Here is a 20,783-nt window from a genome sequence, read left to right on the forward strand (position 1 = left end):
GAGGTTTACAATGCCTCCTCCCAACTTTTAAATGAGGTGATTTGGGGGGAAATGCCCATAGGTTATGTGAAAGGGATAGTCATCACAGGAACTGCACCATCTTGTATTTCTCTTCAGAAGCCATCTGATAATTGATGGGCATAATGCCATGGGGTCTGAGTGGTTTGCTCTAACTTAAGCTGCCCCTTAGCAAAAACAAAATGCATCTATTTCTGTCAGGGTGCTTTGTTGACTGTACTTGTAGCCATGCCTCCCATGTGAGCCCCAGCTTCCCACTATTGTGAGTACTGCCACCTTCCCTGTGAGTTGTGATCCACTGGGGTTGTCCCCTCTATTGCTTCAGAAACAGCTTTCTTGAGGTCCTAAAGGTTGTGTCTGCAGTATTTAAATGGGTTTCCTTGTACTCAGTATTTATTCCCTAACTGACGAAACACAATGCTTCTTTCTGTTGGGGGATTTCTCCTCGATATAAAATTCAGTGCTTTTTGTGTGACTATTTTACATTTAAGGGAGGAAAAATTGGTTTTTTAATACACTTGAAAATGTTAACTGTCTTTGTTCATCAAATATAAACTAAGCAAAATGTTCCATACAAGAAGGAAAATCTTGTTATTTATGCCTAGATCTTTGTATTGAGTGAGGACAATGACAGTCCTTGGGAAACTTAGTTCTCTATCTTTGCTAAAAATATCACTAATAGAATTCTGCTCTTTTTTGAAATAAAAGGAACTAAAGTGGGCACTTATCCCCGGGTAGAGCTTGGTACATGCCACTTTGTAGAGGTCACTTTAAGGTGAAATGAGGCTTTTACTTTATAGATTTTTTCTTTTTGGCTGTATGATATTACCCATTATTCCTTCTGCAATGACCCTGCCTCTTTCCCTCTCTAACCTTTCTTAACTTGGTATTAACCTTGTTATCTGTGATGAACTCTGGCTTGGGTTAAACATAATCTTATGATTCCTATATGCAATATCAAAATCGATTGTCTTGTGGTAAATTTCTTCCCACTTTCTGTCCACTCAGAATAGCATCTTAGCAGTCACATCCACGTACTTTTACATCTCTGTAAAGGAGACTTAAATCTGCCCAGGGCAGCCATCTTTGTCTTTGTCTTTTGGAGAGGTGGTTGTCTAGCTCTGCTGGCTTTGATGAGATAGCTTCACAGCTTTGATAAAATGTTAATCTCCACGCACTCATAGGTCAGCAGATTCCTTGTTCTCTTTCAAATGTAAGATGTTACTGTGCTAGGAACTACACATCCTCCTGGGAAAGACTGGGATTCCTGTCCTGGCCTTGGTTTGAGGGAGTTGCTGCAGGACAGGATTGTGGGCCCAGAAGTTGAATGCTGGGTGAAAGGTTTGTGGCTCATCCAGATGAGTGAGAGGGTCTCATGTAGGTCTGGAAAACTTATGAAGACTGTGGAAAAAAGGTGGGTTTTTAGTGATTTTGAATCTTAGATCAGCATTTCCCCCATGACTGCTGTAGACATACTTCTCAGGTGTCCTTCCTCAGTATGCCTCAGTAGTCACTGTGTTGTGGAGTTAAAGCTCCCCTAGGTCAGGCCCTGGTCTCAGGGAGAGGCAGTTCTTTTGCCTCTGAAGACTTTGTGGTGTACTTTTGTCCTGATCAGATCCTTTGCACTCTACCAATTCCTCATCTTCCTCAGTGTGTCCCCTCCCCCCCCCCCCTTATTTTTTTGGCATGAAAACCCTGAATTGCATCTGTCCTAAGACACTAGACTTCATCTTTTCAGGTTAATTATTGGTTAAGCGTGAAACTCTCGTTATCCATCATGCTTATTCATTTCTGGTACCTGCTTCTCTTCCACCTATGGTGGGGCTTTACATTTTGAAGCATGTTAGAGGTTAGAGACCATGCAGTATCGATCCCACCGTCTCCCCTACAGCTAGGAAACCATACTCTGAGTATGAAAGCATTTTAAGCAATCTGCTGAGGAGAGATGTGTCTTGTGTGGGAGACAGTTTTGGCAGTAACAAGCATGTTTGGCTTTAGTCATAAGAATTGCTTTCTGAGCTTCTGGAAGAGGAGTATGTAAATCAAGCTTCATTTAAGAGGAATCTTGTGATAATGCAGATACCTCTCATCTATCTGCTTTATAATGATGGATTTGTTTTGAGGGCATAAGTGGTTTCTGCACCTGCAGGATGCTGTTCCTTTCTTTCAGGGCTCCCCTCCTCCCTTTTATATGTGGTCTTTTGGATGGATCAAGAAAGAACTGTGAAGTTTCAGTCAGATGATTATACAACAAGGGACAAGAAATCAAATGCAGGTGTATTGGAGATAAGTTTTCTGGTTAGAACGTTGTGATGTTTGGATGCACAGGACCCTGTTTCGCAGTGACTCCCAAGTTCCACTTATGGCAGTGAACTTGGAGAAGCTGGGCTTGGGAAGACCAGCCCTGGCTCTGAAATCAGACTCATTTACTAGCTACTTCTGAGAAAGTTAATTACCACCTCTGAACCTCCACACTTCTCTCTGTAAAATGTCTATAAATGTGTATTCTGTGTATTCATAGAATTAAATATGATGAATCTATGCAATGTAAGGCCCATTAGTTCCTCTATAGCAGTTAGGCAGTATGGTAGCCTTTGCTTTCAGGTAGGTAGGTCTATTGGGAGTGGACTTTGCCCTTCAAACTGACTGACCTTTCCACAGTAGAAAATTTAGGGTGTTGAAGCTTTGGAGTAAGTAGAAGATATTCTTAAAAAGGTATGTTTCCAAGAAGAAAATTTATATCCAAAAGAATCTTTTATCATATAGAACCACATAATCTAATGTTTCTTCCATAGTTTGTATAAGCAAATGTTTCTCTTTGAAACTTTGGACAAAACAGGCTTCCTAGTAAATTGCAAGGCTGACATAATGTCAAAAGAGCTGCTCAACTAATTATAGTGCTTAGGGGCTTTAATTTTTTTTTGGTAATAACTAAATGAAAATGCTGGCTTGCAGAGAGTAAAAGCCACATTAAGAAAGCTGCTTTGCTTCTCGGTGGACTGCTCTCTGGTTTCTTTGTGTGAGTGTGTGCATGCACCCATGTGAAGATTGACACCAGCTGGTAGTGCAAGCAACAGCAGATGCCCTTTTTACTACCACAGTTGTCGACTGCTTTCCTCCTTTCCCACAATACTATTTTGAGGAATGTGGTTCCTCTGGCCTCATCGCAAATGATATTTACTTGAACAACCCCATTGCTTTTTAAGCAGGCACAAGGCAAAGCAGAGACTGTGTAAGTGTCTGTGTGAATGGAGGTCCACATATGTTAATTCTAATGGAGGGACAATTGCAGGAGACCCAGACCTTTAACTAGGAGTAGATCTGACACTGGTTCAGAGTTGTTAACGTTCTAACTTCGAACTATAGGGACTGAATTTTGGGCTACCTGCCAGCATTTGGCTTTTACTCCCATCATTTGAAGGTAGGGTTGCTGATGGCTTCTTTTGAGCAGCTACCTAAACTAGTAAGAGACGAGTTCTGACTTTTCCCCTCACTGTCCAGGTTCTCTATCATCTTACTCCCTTCCACACTAGAGAACCTGCTCCATGAGTTTCTTTTGAAGATATGGAGTGGGAGGAATCCATTTATTGTCTTTCTTCAGATTTTGCCAAATTGCCCCAATGTTTCTTGTATTGGACGCAAGACAGTCTTAGTACCTGGTGCAGCACTTGAAAATTTAGAGGATTTAATATGCTCTCTCTGTTCTCCATAACCTAAGATTGAATTGTGTGGGAGTTCTTAATGCTGTCTGCAAGGGTGATGTATTAAGAACCCACACTTTCGCCAACTTAAGCAAGGTCACACTGCATTGCCAGCAAATTCATAATTACTGGTACTGGAACTGTAGGAAATAGAGCTTTACTAGTTGTATAATCAGGACAGATATGGCCATTAAAATTAACTCACAGAGAAAATGCCCTGGTGCAGAGGACATTAGACGCTCCCCATAGAATTAGACCGTTTAGGTAATATTTACCAAATAATCACTCCTTACAACTTTGATTTCAGCAGAAAAGTTGTAATTTAACTCTTTTCTTATTATCTCCATATATCTGAAGTTCCAAAGCCATTTAAAGTATTAGGTCCTTTGAGTCCCAGGCCAGCTTTATTAGCATTTGGGGGGAATATGAATTTTGGAGCAACCCATCTGTTTTCTGCATTGTGTGAGCATCTAGGTTGAATTCTCTATCCTAGTGCTAATCCATGGTAATGTCCTTTGGGAAGCTGGTCAAAATCCTCCTCATGTTGATAGCTGGCTTCGACTGTAGTAACAGGATCCTGCCAGCCTCTCCTCTCCATTTGGTCTTATTCATTAGAGGGCAGCAAGGAGGAACTGTTTGGTGTGACCCAAGCTAGTGGGTTGTTCAAATGGAATGACTAACTGCATCTGGAGGAGATTCAAGCTAAGAAGGGACTGGACATTTGGAGAGAAATGTGACCAGGAAGGATTGCATCCCTCTGCTCTCAAGGTTCTCTCTCCCCTTTCCCCTTCTGTGTGGCACCATGCAGTAAAATATTAAGAAGGCTGGTTAAGTCTGGATTGTGCCATTCTGGTGCCAGAGTTGTAGTGCACAGCCTGTTTGAACAGACACACATGATGGGTGCCCAGGAACAGAAAGTCCATCTGAGGAAAGACAACACATTTACAACTTTGTGTACTGGGAGGAGGAAGGAGAAGGGTAGCATAATGAGAAAACTAGGTCTTTATTGAAAAGAAAAATTCCCCTTTAGAGATCAGATTTTCCAAATCTTATGTTTTGCTTTCCCAGTCTTTTTAGTTAAGGTATTCAGTTTTACACAGGCACTGTTTAGAGATCACAAATATTTCTTCTTTTTCTTTTTTCTCCCCAAATGTTTCATTGTTAGACTTAGGTTATAAGAGTCTTGCTTGACAGAGGACCATCAGCAGCCTGTTTCTGATAACTCTAGAATTTAAAAAAGATCCATGCTGCTTTCATTCTGTTATTTCATAAAACATTACTACTGCTCTAAATGAAATAATAGATACACATCAATCAGTGTAGTCACCTTTTATTGTTGATTCAACTACCAGGTTTTTACAGAATTCACTCTGCATTTTATTTGACTCGTTCATGAATAGTCTCGGCAGACTTAATTATATTAGTGAAAAAGCACTTTCAACAAAATTATATGCTGACATCCCATAATTCATACTTACAGATTTGTGAAACAGATTTATGTAAATCTATCAAATTACTCTATATAACATTATTTTTTAAATTGAGATTTCATTTTAATGGTATTTATAGAAAATTTTCATGTGAGAATTTTACATGAACTATTTTAAAAAAATGGCTTGTATGATTCCCTTATGAAGACAGAATACTGTAACATTTGAGCATCTCATCTCCATATTCTGTAATCCGTCTCGTACAAGACAGGGGCAGGGGAACATGTTTGTAAGGGCAACTTGATCCTAAGACATAAGCTCCTGGAACGCAGATACTGCTCTTAGTTAATTCATCTGTTTGTGGTTGGTTCATTCATTTGGTCACTGAACATTTATTTACTAAATAGTATGTGATAGGACTTTGTCAGGAACTGTGGTCAACTTGCTCTGCCTTGCTCAGTCCCAAAGTGGAACAATCTGCTTATATTCAAATTAGCCCAGTGTGCATCCAAATTGGCTAGTAAACACACACACACACACACACACACACACACACACACACACACACACACATGCACATGCAAAAGCACACGCTATAAGGTCATAATATGGGGCCTGCTGTAGAACTGCTAGGAAGGGGAGCAATGGACCCTACATATTAGGATCTAGGAATGTGGTATCAGGAAATGCTGTCACAGTCTCGGAGGTTTGTGTGAGTAATCCAGTTCTGGAAGTATGCTCCAGCACTGGCACCTGAGTGTGTGTAGTAGGGCATATCTGTAGGACCAGAAGAAGCAGAGCTCTGCTCTGCTGGAAGTCAGCAGGAAGCCAGGAAAACAGGGTATGGTCCAATTTGATTTTTAGGAGTTCCACCCATAAAAATATAGTGGAGGATGGCTCCTGTCTTGGATTCCAGAGTCTAGGGAAGAGGGTGATTAGTAAGGAAGAGTGGAGAAGCAATAAACCAAGTCAGAAAATTAATAACCAAGGATGCCCGACTGAGGAAGAGAAGTGGATTTAGCTGTGCAAGTGAGCAGCATGTTGATAGAAGTCATTTCACACATCTTGGTCTCTGGTTCAGGACCCACTTCCTACTGGTCTTGTTTTGGACATTACCATCAGGATGAGCCCCACTCTGCTGTATTTAAACAGCAGTGTCACCCCTTGGTCTGTTTCCCACTCTCACTTCATTTGGTGTTTCTCCTTAGTATTTTATTCTTGTTCATTTGTCTCCTCTCAGAATGGAGGCATGTGAGGAGGAGCAGTACCTTATCTTCGCATCCTCCAGGGCCTAGCAAAATGTAGGTTTTGATAGTGAATGAATGTATACTTAGTTTAGGTGAGAAATACTTAAGTATATAACCCTTCTCCACAAATTCTTGTTGAGAAAGATCTCATTTAATATTGGTTGGATAAAATTAATGTGCCAGGTTTTTAATCAAGAATTATAGTAGTCTATTGCCTTTAGTTTTAGACCTATGGGGGTAATTTGATATTTTGAACACTGGTAGTAATTTTAAATAGAAAAAAAAAAAAGTAAATGAAGTGACCTTTGAATGAAACGGGTCCAGAAGATTGTGTATTTTTAATTAAAATATGCAATTAAGTTTTTAATTAAAGTATGCTGTTAAAAGCAATGTAGGTGACTAGGGAGTGGCTGATGCGTTGAATTACACACAGTTTGGGATAAATTGGCATTTACTGTCTCTCCCAAAGTACCACTTTAACACTAAGCGGATTATCTTCCTGCTTAGCTCTTCTTCCTCTGACCCCCACCCTGTTTGGTGTGGTACTCTGTCCCTGCCGGAGCTCCATGTTTCAGCTCCATGCTTCAGGTCATTGACCATGAATCTAGCAGCTTGCTCTTGTACCAGTTGCATTTTAGACACTTTTTTTTTAAATAGGAAGGGATCCTTTTCTGTGGTGTGTATGCTCAATTAAAAAGAATGCAGCTGAAAAGACATCCACAATTTTCTGGGGTGTAGTAATTGTCCAGAGAGTGGCTGTGAAACTATCCATCCAAGCTGTTTCCATAGTGAAGTTCTAGAGTCCTTGCCATGCTCTTAGGTCCAAGACGTGGATTACTGGTTCCTAAACCCTTGAGAGACTATGGACAGGGTAGCATGGGAAGATAGCTGGGGATGAGTGGTGTTAGTTCTGTTTTCTTAGAAACTGTTTTAAAAATTATGTTGGCTTCCATAATTCATCGTACTTGGAATTTAAATGTGCAGCTTTGTAAGTTTTCAAAAAGTGATATTTGGTTTGGGGATAAACATGTACACACTCTAAATTTAGAGTCCCTTGGGACTTTTGGATGATATAGGGAAAGGTGCTTGACTTCCAAGCCATCCGTTGTAGCTCCTGTTGGGGAGTAACTGGGGAGTGGGAGTACAGGAATGGAAAGACTAAGTCCTGGTTCGGGAGGTTTTCAGTAGCTTTTCTTTCTTTGCTGTTTGGTTTGCTATTGCTTTTTAAAAAATATGAACTTGTAACCAGAAATATAAATAAGCGAATTGAAAAACAGCATAGATATAGACATAAAGTATAAATTGTTAGCTGCTAAAATCGACAGAAATGACACAGTAGGCAACCAATACATTATTAATAATACACATATGTATCAAGTCCGTCAGAAAATGTCTGGTGATACTGTACTTTAGACGTGATGAAGACAGCCTATGTTGCTGAGTGGAAGATTCACACATTCAGTGCCTAGCCTTACTGCTTTATCCCATGCTTCTTATGTTGTAGAAGCTGATTGCCAAGCTTTGGATGCCATTCTTACCTTTGTGTGAAAACTGTGAGTTTATAACTGAGCGTTAAATGATCACATAGCTGAAAGGGGACAATGGGGAGTCACTGTCTATATCTGTGATGCCTTTGTTTGCCTTAGGCTCAGTAAGTATTTGCTCACCTGGATAATTAATGCACTCCATACTGAAAATCTGTAAAGTTCCTGTCACTCTAATTTCATACAATATGTATTGATCTTATTCACCACCCCCCAAACTCCCTCTAAATACACTTCTCACTTCTCTACCCCTCCCACCTTTGTGTTGGTTGTTTTTTTTTGGTGTGTGTGTGTGTGTTTTAAAGCTCATGGAGTCCAGTTTGTGCTGCCCACATGTCCTTGGATGTGTGGCCTTCCCCTGGGGCTTGGGAGACATACGAAGGCAACACTCTTGAAGAAAATTGACTCCCCGTCTTCTAGCAGCTATCATTTGTCAGTGGCTCTTCAGCCACCACCACCCCTCTTCATGCTGGGATTTTGTCTGACTTGAATTTGCACAGGTCTTGTGAACTTTAACAAGCACGGCGATTTCATATGTGCAACTGCCCCTCTGTATTTGGAAAACAGTTTCCTTGTAGTTACCCACTGCCTCTGGCTCTTCTAGTCTTTGTTCCCTCTCTTCCATAATGATCCCTGAGCCTTGGAAGAGGGAATGGTATGTTATAGATGTCCCATTTAGGACAGAGAATTTTGCAGTCCCTCGTTCTCTGCACCTTTACCAGTCGTGGGTTTCTGTGTTAATCACTATCGGCTGAAAAGAGAAGCTTCTTAGATAAGAGTTATCTCTTGTATTAGCACCCCAACATTTTGTTTGCTATGCTAACAGTGGACTTAAGAATGTACCTTTTAGTAGCAGATAACCCTTACATGTTTTATTATTAATAGGAAACGTCACTTACCTTGAACACATTTCACTGGGCAGATCACACTTCTCTCAATAATACTAGATCAGAAACTTCTTTACAAAGAGAAGAGATTATTTGGAGGTGAATGTGTGTTTAAGTCTAGCCAATCATAGTGAGAATTTCATTCATCATTGTAGCCGGCCAGATTTCATTGGGTGTCAGGTCAGATTCACAGAATGTGCTCTCTGATCGTGACCTTTATATCTTTGGTAATATAAATGGCACCATTTAAGTTCTCCTGGTTTCATTTTGCAAATCTTCCATTGCCTATAGCGCGCTAGGAGTCAGGACTACAGGCAGCCTAGGAACAGGTTAGCCAGAGCAAGTGACCGATCTTCTCCATGTGCAGCATTGAGCCTAGAAACATGGCTGCCCAAGACCCATGTCAGGAGGCCAGTGAATTGCTTCCTAAAATAGTGGGTAATGTGATAGCATAGAAGAAGACCATCATAAAATCTCTTTAAGATACATCTGTAAAATGGCGTCTTCTATGTAGAGACATTTCACATGCTAAGGCCCCCTCTTAGCTTCCAGATGTTCTGTGTACCTCAAGACTCACCTTTAACACTTGTTTTCTTTGGTCAGTAAGATGACTCAGCAAGTGAAGGTGGTTGCTGCCAAACCCAGTGACCTAAGTTCAATCCCTGGAACACACATCCAGTGGAAGGAGAAGACTTGAATCCTTGAAGTTGTACACACATACAGATAAATAGTTTAAAAAATAAAAAGCAAAAAACATGTTTCTCAGCCTGGTTGTACCTTAAAATCACTAAACTGTTTTCAGTGCTTCAAAACAAACTGATCAAGTCAGAATTTTAGAGTCTGGGACTCAGACTCCCCAAGATCTCTGAGCTGATTCTCCCATGCAGCTGAGGTTGAATCACTAAGATGATTAAAAGTTGTTGGTAGAAAAACTGTAGAAAAGAAAACTGCATGCTTCTGATGGCAGTTACTACTTAATTTTAGTAGAGTGACAAAACTATACAGTATGATGCTTGTCTGCTTCTTTTCCATCATATGGTAATGCCTTCCTGATATAACCTAAATGAATATGCTTAAAGACATAGTGTATAGTATGTGTGCTCTTTTTCCTTCTGTTATCTTTTGACTAGGATGTCCACTTTCATCCATAATGAGTATCATCGTCATCGTTGTTTTAGCATTCTAGTTGTATAGGAATTATCTTTGTTTTTAGGTAGGAAGCAGTGGCTCTGAAAGGTTGAATAACATCTTCATTCAACCTTTGTTGAATGTCACACATTGGTAGATAGCAGAGAGGAGATTAGAGCTCACATGCCAGTCTTCAAATCCCATATTCCTTCCCTCATAAGCTGGTCCCTTGTGCAGATTCTTTTTGTGTTCTGCCAACTTGAATCCTGCTCAATGACAGGAGAGTCGCAGCACTTCTCTTAAGAGGGCATTCTACACATATACAGTAGACATGTGAGAAATGCTTCTGAAATTGGTAAAAAGCTGGAGGCTTGAAATTACAGTAGTTTGACATATGACCTTTTTCTGTAGGTTTATTTTATGTGTATGAGTGTTTTGCCTACATCAAAGTGTGCACACTCATGCCTAGTGTGCATATATATATATATATACTGAATATAGTGCTAAGGAAACAAGAGCCCACTTCATTCTTGGCCCTCCTTTTTAATTCTTTGCTTTCTGAGGTGCTGATCTTCTAACCCAGGGCCTTGCACATCTTAGGTAAGCTCTGCAGCACTGCCTTATACCACAAGCCCCCTTCTGTTTGTGGTTGTTTTTGCATACAGGAAAAACACATCTTGGTAAGAGGGAACGTTAGCTCCTGTTTTCCCAAATTCTTTTCACGGTCTCCAAAGAATAATAGATTACAACTTCTCATGCTTACTAGGTTATGGTTGGCCTTCTGTGTTTATCTGTTTATTAACAAAGAAGTCACACACTAGAGTAACCAGAGGGGCTGTCTTTAATATCAGTACATAGCAGTTGGGGGACACAACAAGTCCCCCACTTTCCTATGAAACTGCTAGAGAGCCAGGGTTTTTTAATCAAGCATTTGTACTTTCCAGGAAATGTCAGTTGTCTAAACCCCTTATTCATTGTGTCACCTGTCTCTTCTTAAATGGAGAAACTTCACCTTGGCTGAACATTTGATCCCTGGGAGCAGCCTGACATAGGGCTGTGTTCTCTCGCTTCCCCCTACATGGTACCTCCCTGTTTTCTAATAGGGTTCCACTGAATGAGGGGTGAGAGGCCAGCTGATGGGCACACCACAATGGCAACAAGCAAGAGTTGTTTGGAAGTTATTCTTTACAACCCTTTTTGTGCTTCATTATTTCCTTGTCTCTCCCTTTTCTTGTCATGATGGATGCTGTTCTCTGTGTAAATCCCTTTGTTTTCCTATAATCCCTTTTTAGATTAGAATAGTACCTAGAAAAATTTTGTTGAATTTATTAAAAGAAATATCCTTCTAAACTAAGTGTGGTCATACATTGTTTAATGACAGCTCATTCTGAGATGTGCTGTTTGTCCATTTTGTCATTTATGAGCATTGTAGGTAGTCCTCATATACTAGCCTAGATGAGACAGGTCAGTTACCCAGTATAAACCTTGATAGAGTCAAAAGATGAATTTGAGGAGACTGTATACAGAAACATGGCATATTTTTGTATAGCACACCTTTTAAATGCTTATTGTTAAATGCCTAATAGAAAATACATTAATCAATAAATCATTATCAAGTAAGTAATCACTATACAAACTGTATTGCTGTGCTCTCATATGACCAGTTCATTACATTTGTTTGCATCAGCATTGTCATAAGCACATGACTCTGAATTGTGCTATGAGGTCACCATAGTAATGATGGCACTATGTGGCAGGAATGTTTCAGTTCTATTAGACTCTACTGGGAGCACCATTGTGTATGCAGCACACTGACCAAAATGTCATTATGTGGCACATTCCTACACGTATGCACTGTCTTCGCCACTTTACTCTCTGTAGTAACTGTAGCTGTCCAGTGCTGTGAATGTGTCAGTACGGTTCAAACAACACTGGCAGGTTCTTGGTTGCTGTTGCCATCTTCTGTTTTATAGGTAAAGAAAGGGGAGTTCATGTTTTTGTCTCTTCCTTCTGGAGCTCAGCAGAGAAACGCACCCAGTTGTGGGGGCTGCTGCCACATCCTGAATTAGGCACATGGTGTGCGATGGGATGCTCTGGGTCTGTGTGGTTTCTTATGCAGCTCTGCTTTTTAAATTTGCAAATATACTGGACAGGAGATTGAAAAAAAAAGACTACATCTTTATCTGAAAGAATGAACAGAGTTTCCTTTTCTGTTGAGAACCTATTTGGATGTGAATGACAGGAGACTGTGCCCAAACCAAAGTCTGCTCCTGCCAGTGGGTTGAACTAACGTATCTTTCCCCTTCCCTCTTCCCTCTCCTTAGGGCAGAGCTTGGGTTACGGCTTTGTGAACTACATTGACCCCAAGGATGCAGAGAAAGCTATCAACACTCTGAATGGATTGAGACTTCAAACCAAAACAATAAAAGTATGTTCACATTTTTCTTAAATCTACTTGTAGAAAAAGGAGGGATTTTTTTGTTTGTTTGTTTGTTTTAGGTTTATTTGTAGTTCTTTTTCATTTGGGCCTCATAAACACTTCTCTGGGAGCATAATATTTTTGTGCTTATTCCGCAAAGGAGGCTAAGTATTCTAAATATAAGTCTAGACACTTAATATTGCCAGACAAAGCAGCAGTGCTCTTGGATAAATACTGTAGAAGCCCCCTACATTAAGTACTTCTTATAGAGAGAATCCTTATCCTATTGCTCGAGGGGTTCTTGAACTTGTCTAGACAGTAGTTGTTGGACTTGTTTTGTAAGCTAGTAAATGCATGAGGTTTTGCAAGCCAGTAGGACTCAGTCAGGGCTCTCACCTCTGCCCTTGCTATGAGAATGTGACTGTGGCTACTACATATATAGATGAGTTGTAGTGTGATCTAGTATAGCCTTTATTATAAACACCAAAACTTAAATTTCATGTGGTCTTTGTGAATAATAAAGTATTACTTATTTTTTTAGTTTAAAATGTAAAACTATTAGTGGTTAAGCAAGTTAGATCTAGTAGTGGTGTTTTGTCTTGACTCAGTCCTAGCAGATTTCCGAGGAGATGAACTCTAAAGCTCCCATGGCACATGGGTCATTTTTTCTTTGAAGATGTATAATGGTATTTTATGGATACTTTTCTGCAGCTTTATATTTTGAAATCCTTACTTGAATTATCTGGGTAAGAAGTTGATCCAGTTTCCAGCTTAGATTTCTTTTTCCTTAGCAAATAGGGGCAGTGTTGCCTCTAGCAAATCATTGGCCCTCTGTCATCAATTTATTCCCTCCTGCCCAGTGTAGACATCTCATATCTATCATGGTACACTTTCTCACTGAATCCAGATGTAGCTCCCAAATATATTTCAAAATAGTGTTCCCGACAATCTCTATCAATTGACTCAAGTTGGAACCTATTTTCTGCCCGTGATGTGAGAAGCCAGCCCAAACTAGGGCCTAAGAGGAGGGTACTCAAGGCAGACTCTGCCATCCATCTTGTTTAGAGGCTCGTCTAGTGTTGCCCTTTTTTTGCTTTTTTCCCTTCCTTTGGAGGTATCTTGAAATGCAGTGTCATCTTTGTGCTTAAAGTGACTTCTCTTAGGATTGTCAGTTAAGGTGATTTGTTAGCCCTGGGTCGTTTTGACACCTCATTCTTTATATTTATTGGCCCAAAGGAAAAATTCCTGTCGGCTCTTTTCATCTAAAGGAAACTGTATGATAGTCTCCAAACATACTTAGATGTAGGATGTCCAATAATGCTGGGTGTTTCTAATAAAGAAAGTGGGAGAAGATACATCCTGTAATCAGAAAAGGAACTGATCATTCTGTTACCAAAATTCTAAGAAAAATCTTAGAGAAATTTAAGATGATAAAAAGTTGGTTTTGATCCTTTTTTTTTAAAAAAAAAAAAAAAAAACCTGAATTGCTTTTTTTTCCTAACTCTTCACACTTGCCTGCTTAATCTTTCTTTATGTCAAATGCTCAGTCTTTAATAGAGATAATACAGTGCCGTTAACAATGGTGCCCACTATCTGGCTATCTCTAGGCTGTTTAATGTGTTCTATGTCCTATGGATTTTTGTAGGCTTCCTCTTCCTTAACTTAAATGACCAGCAATCCTGGAAATCAATTGCTCTTAGTGCTGAGAGCCCAAGTTGTTAAAAGGAAAATGAAATATGATTGGGATGGCTCATCTCAGCAAATGACCATTTTCCTCATTCCAGAAATAATCACCCTTATTTCATTCTTAGTGAGTCACTTCTTTTGCTATACATACTGTCTGCTCTAAGATCCAGAAAAAGGTAGAAATGCAGAGGAAGCAGGTCACCGTAAGATAAATGTACTGGGCCTTTACAGAAACCATTGATGACAGCTGTTTCTATACTGCCCATGGTCCTGCCTTCTCTCCTCAGGACTTAGCTACTTGGGCTGAATGTACAAGAAAGGACAGTAATGCTTTGTGACTTTTATACTGTGACACCTGCTACTTGTGACTTTCTGAAATTTGGGAGGGATGATGGGCAGGCAGCAGGCTACTTCTTCCCCTGCCCCCATTTGGTTCTTGCAAAAATATCAGATAACAGCTGGTATCCTCAATTTGGCCCAGATTTCTCCAAAAGGCAAAGCAGACCATTTTCCAGAAGTAGATTGCACAATTTTTGCCTATATTTGTATTTCTATTTTTTCTTTTTCTTTTTTCAATTAGATAGGTTTTGCATTCTTAACACGAACTCTCAAGTATGTTTTTTCTTGCCTTCACTATTTTCTGTGTGATCTGGAAGCTACACTTAAGTTTTCCATTCTCTGGAATGCTATATCACCATTCTCTTTTTCCCTGCTTCAGTTCATCTTGATGATGGCTGTCAGGCTGATTTTACCCATTCTCATTCATTGACCCATTCAGAGCCCCTCTGAAACCCTGCCTTGTTGCACTGTTCCAACTCATATTGGGTTCTCCTCTGTTTAAGCTCCATGCTCTTTACCCACAAGTAACCATAGACGTTTTCTGGTCAGCATGATCCACGTGTAGTTTAGACTTAGACTACTCTCTGTCTCCTAAAATTGTGGAGACCTTGGTGCTCATACAGCTTAGCCAAGGTTGCATAGTTGAAGAAAGCAGTGACTCCAGTACATGTTTTCTAATACTCCACCAAAACATGTGCTAGTACACCATGTTTTTCTTTAGAGGAAAATAGCTACTTTGTATACAGATACTTATATATAAAATTTAGGCTTCTTGAATTTTGATTTCTGTTGTGTTTTCCAAGCCGCCCACCATATCAGTATGACTTTGGTAAATACCTGACTTTTTAAAATACTGAAGCATTGAAGCAGTGACTGAAGTGCTGTGAAAGATGGCTTGCTTAGAAGTTCTCCCAGGGCTTCCTAATAGTATCAGCCCAATAGGGATCCTTGTAATAGTTGGTGTCTGAAATGACATATATTCACTATTTCTTCAGTGAGTGGAAGTCCCTTAGGCCCCATGAGAATCAAAGGTTATTGTTGCGTGGAAATCATGTGAGGAATGACTTAGATGCACATATTCCAGAACTAGGATGTATTAGCTTAGTGTCCCCTGGTGAGATCCAGTAATCTACATTTCAGTGAGTTTCTGTGTTTTATTTTTGTTTGTTTGTTTTGTTTTGTTGGGTTTTGTTTGTTTGTTTTGTTTTGTTTTGAAACAGAGTTTCTCTGTGTAGTCCTGGCTGTCCTGACACTTTGTAGACCAGGCTGGCCTCGAACCCAAAGATCTGCCTGCTTCTGCCTCCCGGGTGCTGGTGTGTGCTGCCACCACCCTGCAAGTTTCTGGTTTTGAATGGGTGGGTTCTCTGTATAGTTAATGCTTTGTACACACAGTTCAGTTTGTCTCATAGCTCCTCCTCTGATCAGCTTTTGTGGCTAATTCTATTAGCTGGAGTAAAATGTCGGTGTCTTCTTGAGTATGTTGAATAATTGGTCAGCATTTGTAGCTTATGGTTCAGTCTTCACCTTCAGAAAGAGCATCTTAGAATCAGAAAGTCCTGAGAGAATGGTATCACTTTATTTTGATATGATTAATCACTTTTCTGGATCTTTCTGTGCCTGCTGGGGCAATATGCTTACAACACCCCTTGCTAGTAACAAGTGATGGATCTGTCAGCAGCATGAAGGTAGCCACATTGGGCTAAACCTTGCCCATATTGTTCCTTATATTGACATAGCAAATAAAGTATGACTGTTCCCAGATGTTAATGTCTTCTATTGGGAGGTGGGTAGGGAAAAAGTATAGTTTCTGTACAGCTCAGACAGTAGAGGCCCAACATATTCTAAGGGCAGTATACAAAATTATGTTCAAGGTAGTGTCTTTGATCAGTAGCCCTCCATTATCCACAAGATCCTGTCTATGGACTGCTCAGGAGCTCAGTGCCTGTTGACTGTCAGTCATAATGCCCTTTCCTGACTTGTTTTTAGGGGACCATATATGTTGATAAGATCTGAATAGTACATATAACACACAGTTTAAAGCCAATACATTTGTCTTTCATCTAGATTAACGTATCAGACTTCAACTCATAAGTAGAAGAAAAATGATTATTTTACAAAGTAAAACAATTCGTTTCTGAAGTGCCTGTATATTCTCTTGACACATGCTCACAAAAGGTGATTGTGCACAGTGATACGAACACCTGATTCAGCATATCTCCCATCGTCTCTCTTCTGGAATAGTACTCTGGAAAGCAGGGCATATGAAGCTTTATTTTCCAGAATGTGAGCTCTGTTACTGGAAAATGATCTTTTATTGTTAGGTACTACTCCTGAAAACCAGCCCTTACCCCCTGAGAAATCTGGAAGTATGGCCAGCATGGAAAAGTGCCTCCTTGTATTCTTTTCCTTCCCCATAATTATTCAAAGCATATAGCAGACTAAAAATTTCTTTTGCCTAAAAATTATTAACTACCATCTAGAAATATAAAATACCTTTATTAAAATAACTAAACTACTATTTAAGCACATATGGAAAATTCTATTATAAAAATTGGAATATTAAATATTAATAATAGCTATTCCTTTAAGTGTTCAGATTGGCAGTGATTAAGGTAATCTAATAAACCTTTATTCTGAGCCCCTGTGTTACTTTTCATTTTTTTCTTAAAGATTTATACTTTTTACTGTTTCTCGATTAAAAATTAGAAAATGTCAGATTTCATTTTCCCACCTGTTTAGCCATGAGTTGGAATCTTCACATGGAACCGGAAGCCTCTGTTTCTGAAATCTTTTCTTGACTCACCTGGCTCTGTCACCCTAGTTTCAACTGTTTAACTTCCAAGTGTAGCTGTGAATGACTTGGAACTTGACCTCTCCAAACTGGGAAATCTAAAGTGATCCAAAATTTGAGACCTTAGACTGTTGCCCTGATGAGTCCACAACATAACACTATTCCATGCACAAAATTCTTAGAAATAACCTGTGTCCTTCAGGTTGTTGATATGTAGTGTATATAACATGTGAATAGGCCTTATTCCCAAGATACCTTACTGTATATGAAACATTAAAAAAATCAGGAAAAAACTGACATCCAAACCACTGTGTGTGGGGGCGGTGGAGGGGGGAAGAGGAAGAGAAAGAGTTGAAGTTGGTGTGAGATGTCATCTTCAACCCACTCTTCCCTTTATTTTTTGAGTCAGGGTCTCTCATGGAACCCAGAGCTTAGCAATTTGGTTAGTATTGCTAGCTAATGTATCTCTTGAGTGCTGGAGTTACAGGAGGCCTCTGTGCCCACCCAGCTTTTTACATGGATTTTGGCTGCTCCATACTTAAGTCCTTATACATGTGTAGCCAATACTTACCACTGAGCTACTCCCCAGTCCCCAAAACACTCCAGGTTTGAATCATTTTAGGTAGTAGATATTCAACCTGCAATTGATAAACTTATGTTAGTAATCATACCAGTATTTAATTTATACTTATATGTCTCTCTATAGCCCCTTGAGGTCAGAATATTCATGCGTCTGACTCCCAGTCCAGTTTTTGGTACACTAATGCTTTGCTGTGGGATGATTTGGTTAGCATCATAAGATAGTTTTCTGTTGGTAATGTAAGTTAGGATAGAAAGTGAATTAGGTGCGTTTTGGACTTACCAAAATAGAATAGATAATGGAATACTTTCTCTGAATTTGTCAAAATGCAAATGGACATTATTGATGTATTTATTGGTTGTATATAATTATTGTATATATTTTTTAAACAACAGAATTTATTTCTCTTTTTAAAATATTTATTTATTTATTTATAATGTATGCAGTGTTTTGTGTGCATGTATGTATGTATGTACACCAGAAGAGGGCACCAGATCTCATTACAGAGGGTTGTGAGCCACCATGTGGTTGCTGGGAATTAAACTCAGGACCTCTGGAAGAACAGCCAGTGCTCTTAACCTCTGAGCCATCTCTCCAGCCCCTTTATATTTTTTTATATTAGCTAGAACTTTGTTATTTTTTTATTTTTATTAGACAAAAAAAGGGGGAAATGTGATATTTTATTTGTGCTGAAGTGTGGTGATATTTTATTTGTATGTTAATAAATAAAAGTTTGCCTGGAGATCAAAGGAAATAGCAAGCCATTTTAAGTAAGCACAAAAGTCAGGCAGTGGTAGCACACACCCTTAATCTGATCACTAGGCAGGCAGGTTCTCTGTGTGTTCAAGGCCACAGTAGGGAACAGAGCCAAGCATCGTGACACACGACTTTAATCCCAGTACCAACCATAGAGACCTGGAGGTCTGTACAGACAGGCACTGACAAGGAAGTGAGGTAGCTAGGCTAAGAGCCAGTGAGAGGGCAGAACAGCAAGACAATAAAAGCCTGGGTAGACAAGAAGTTGTGGCACTTTGGAAGTTGCAGAGCTGGTGAGGTAAGATTGATTGGTGGCTCTCACTATTTCCCTGATCTCTAAGGCTTTCACCCCTATATTTGGCTCCCTGTTTTTTATTTGATAAGACCGCTTAGAAATTCAACTACAGAAATCAGCATTCCTTCCTGAAGCTTGCGACAGTTTTGACTTCTTTTCCTCCACCGCTTGTGTACTTGGTGCAACTTGTTTTGGGAAACCCTTTGCTCGTGCAGTCTCCTTTTGCTACAAGATGATTGGGGTTTGATTGGCTTTCATTTATCACTGTAAGTTATCCTATGAAGTTCTGACTATTGGACAACATTCTCTATATATTATATAATCTGATCTTACTGTAGAGTAGGAGGAGGGGACATGGAAGTTGTGCTAAGGACTTGCTAGTTGGCAAGTGCTCTGATACAATGGCTGGCAGCAGAATTCTGGGAGGTTTAGGACAAATGCTCTAATGTTGACTGTTCACGTAAATGTAGGGCATAGGAATTTGACAGCAGATGTTAGAGGAACCACATAGAATTTGCTGGTACAATGTACAGATGAGCCTGAAATGACAACAGATACTGAAAGGTAAGAGTACTGTGTAAAGGAGACATTTTTCTCTAGATGAGGGACACATGCCAGAGATTGGGGCATAACAGTGATAGGAATGGACTTCTTTGTTCATTTTGAGAGAACGTTTGCTTTGTGTTTAGACTCCATAGATACTGAGTATCTCAATCCACCTAGTAATTTTCTGGCTAGAAAATTATTTTTAGTGATAGTCAAAGTGTAGAATTTGTGAATCACATCATACAATGTTCCTTCATTTCAAAACTTATCTGTAGACCACTATTTTTCCTGTCCTTGAAAAGATTTCAAACCTTGGAAATAATCATATGAAGTACAGGTCTTAATGATTTCAAACCTTGGAAATAATTGTTTGAAGTACAGGTCTTTAATTTGCTGACCACCTATGAGTTCTAGCCTAATAAACATCATTTATTTCATTTCTTCAGATCTTTGTCCAGCGCCAACGCCAACTAAACAATAAGAAAAGACAAAAAGTGGGGGAAATAGTGCATTCCAGAAATGGAGCAACAGTGAAAACTGAGCAATGACTTCTTTGCTTTTTAAACAGATAGACTTAGTATATGCTTTCCTAATTTTGGTTATGATCATAGAATGTAGTAGTGTAGCACCATGTTTCAGCTTTTAATGGGCTATTTGCTATCTCTCATTGTAAAATTCTTACATCTATATTAAATATATTTTATATAGTCCTTACTTGAAGGAAAATAAGAGATTACCTTATTAATGAGTTATTTATATGAGATCTCCTTCATGTATTTCATAGACTGCTTCATCAAAGCCTATGCATGATTTCTTTCTTACCTAGCTTTGTCCAGGTGTGGGTACATAGTCAGAGGGTCTAGACCTGGTTGTCACCCTCTATCTAGCCTTTTATATCCAGCTGAGAATTAGGTGGACATTTGAGAATTCCCAGTAATTTTCCATTCTTTGAACAGATATTCTTTGGATATCGTGTTCTAGATGCTAGAGTAGAAGCTGAGCTCACAGAGAAGCTGGGATGGGGAGCAGGTCCCCGGTGGTGGTAGTATCCCCAGCTCTCTTGCTGTCGGTCCATGTGCCACCCAATGGGCCGTGGAGTGTGATAATAGTAGAAGTCTCAGCAATTGACTGAACCTATCTTCCTCAGGAAGAAGTTGGGGGGTCATTTTGTTGCCCAAGCATGCTCTCCAGGAACATCATGACCCTGGGAGATGGCTCCGCTTATGTGTGTGATGTCTAGCCTAGAGAATGCTGGCAGTTTCCCTCTCTAAGCAGCCTGAAGGACTTAAAGCTTTTATAGCTACATCCATTGGAGTAAAAGGGTTAACAGCCTTTTGAGTACAAGTCTGGAAGTGAGAGGAAGGACTTGAGAGTACTACTTGACCCCTGGCGTGGGTTTAGGGAATTGCTGTTGTT

General features: G+C 39.7%; 1 protein-coding gene across 36 annotated transcripts in view; it reads left to right on the top strand.

Annotated features, from left to right (window-relative positions):
- Positions 1-20,783, top strand: part of Elavl2 (ELAV like RNA binding protein 2) — a 171,684-nt gene that overhangs the window by 121,182 nt on the left and 29,719 nt on the right. For all 36 annotated transcript variants that reach the window (XM_052716256.1, XM_052716239.1, XM_052716247.1 and 33 more), the window contains one exon: positions 12,280-12,383. In XM_052716256.1, coding sequence (XP_052572216.1) covers positions 12,280-12,383 — 104 coding nt within the window. The remainder of the gene's footprint in view (positions 1-12,279; positions 12,384-20,783) is intronic.

The sequence above is a fragment of the Peromyscus californicus genome, unplaced genomic scaffold (assembly GCF_007827085.1).
Source record: "Peromyscus californicus insignis strain IS unplaced genomic scaffold, ASM782708v3 Scaffold_5__1_contigs__length_169319896, whole genome shotgun sequence".
NCBI classification, from domain to species: Eukaryota; Metazoa; Chordata; class Mammalia; order Rodentia; family Cricetidae; genus Peromyscus; species Peromyscus californicus.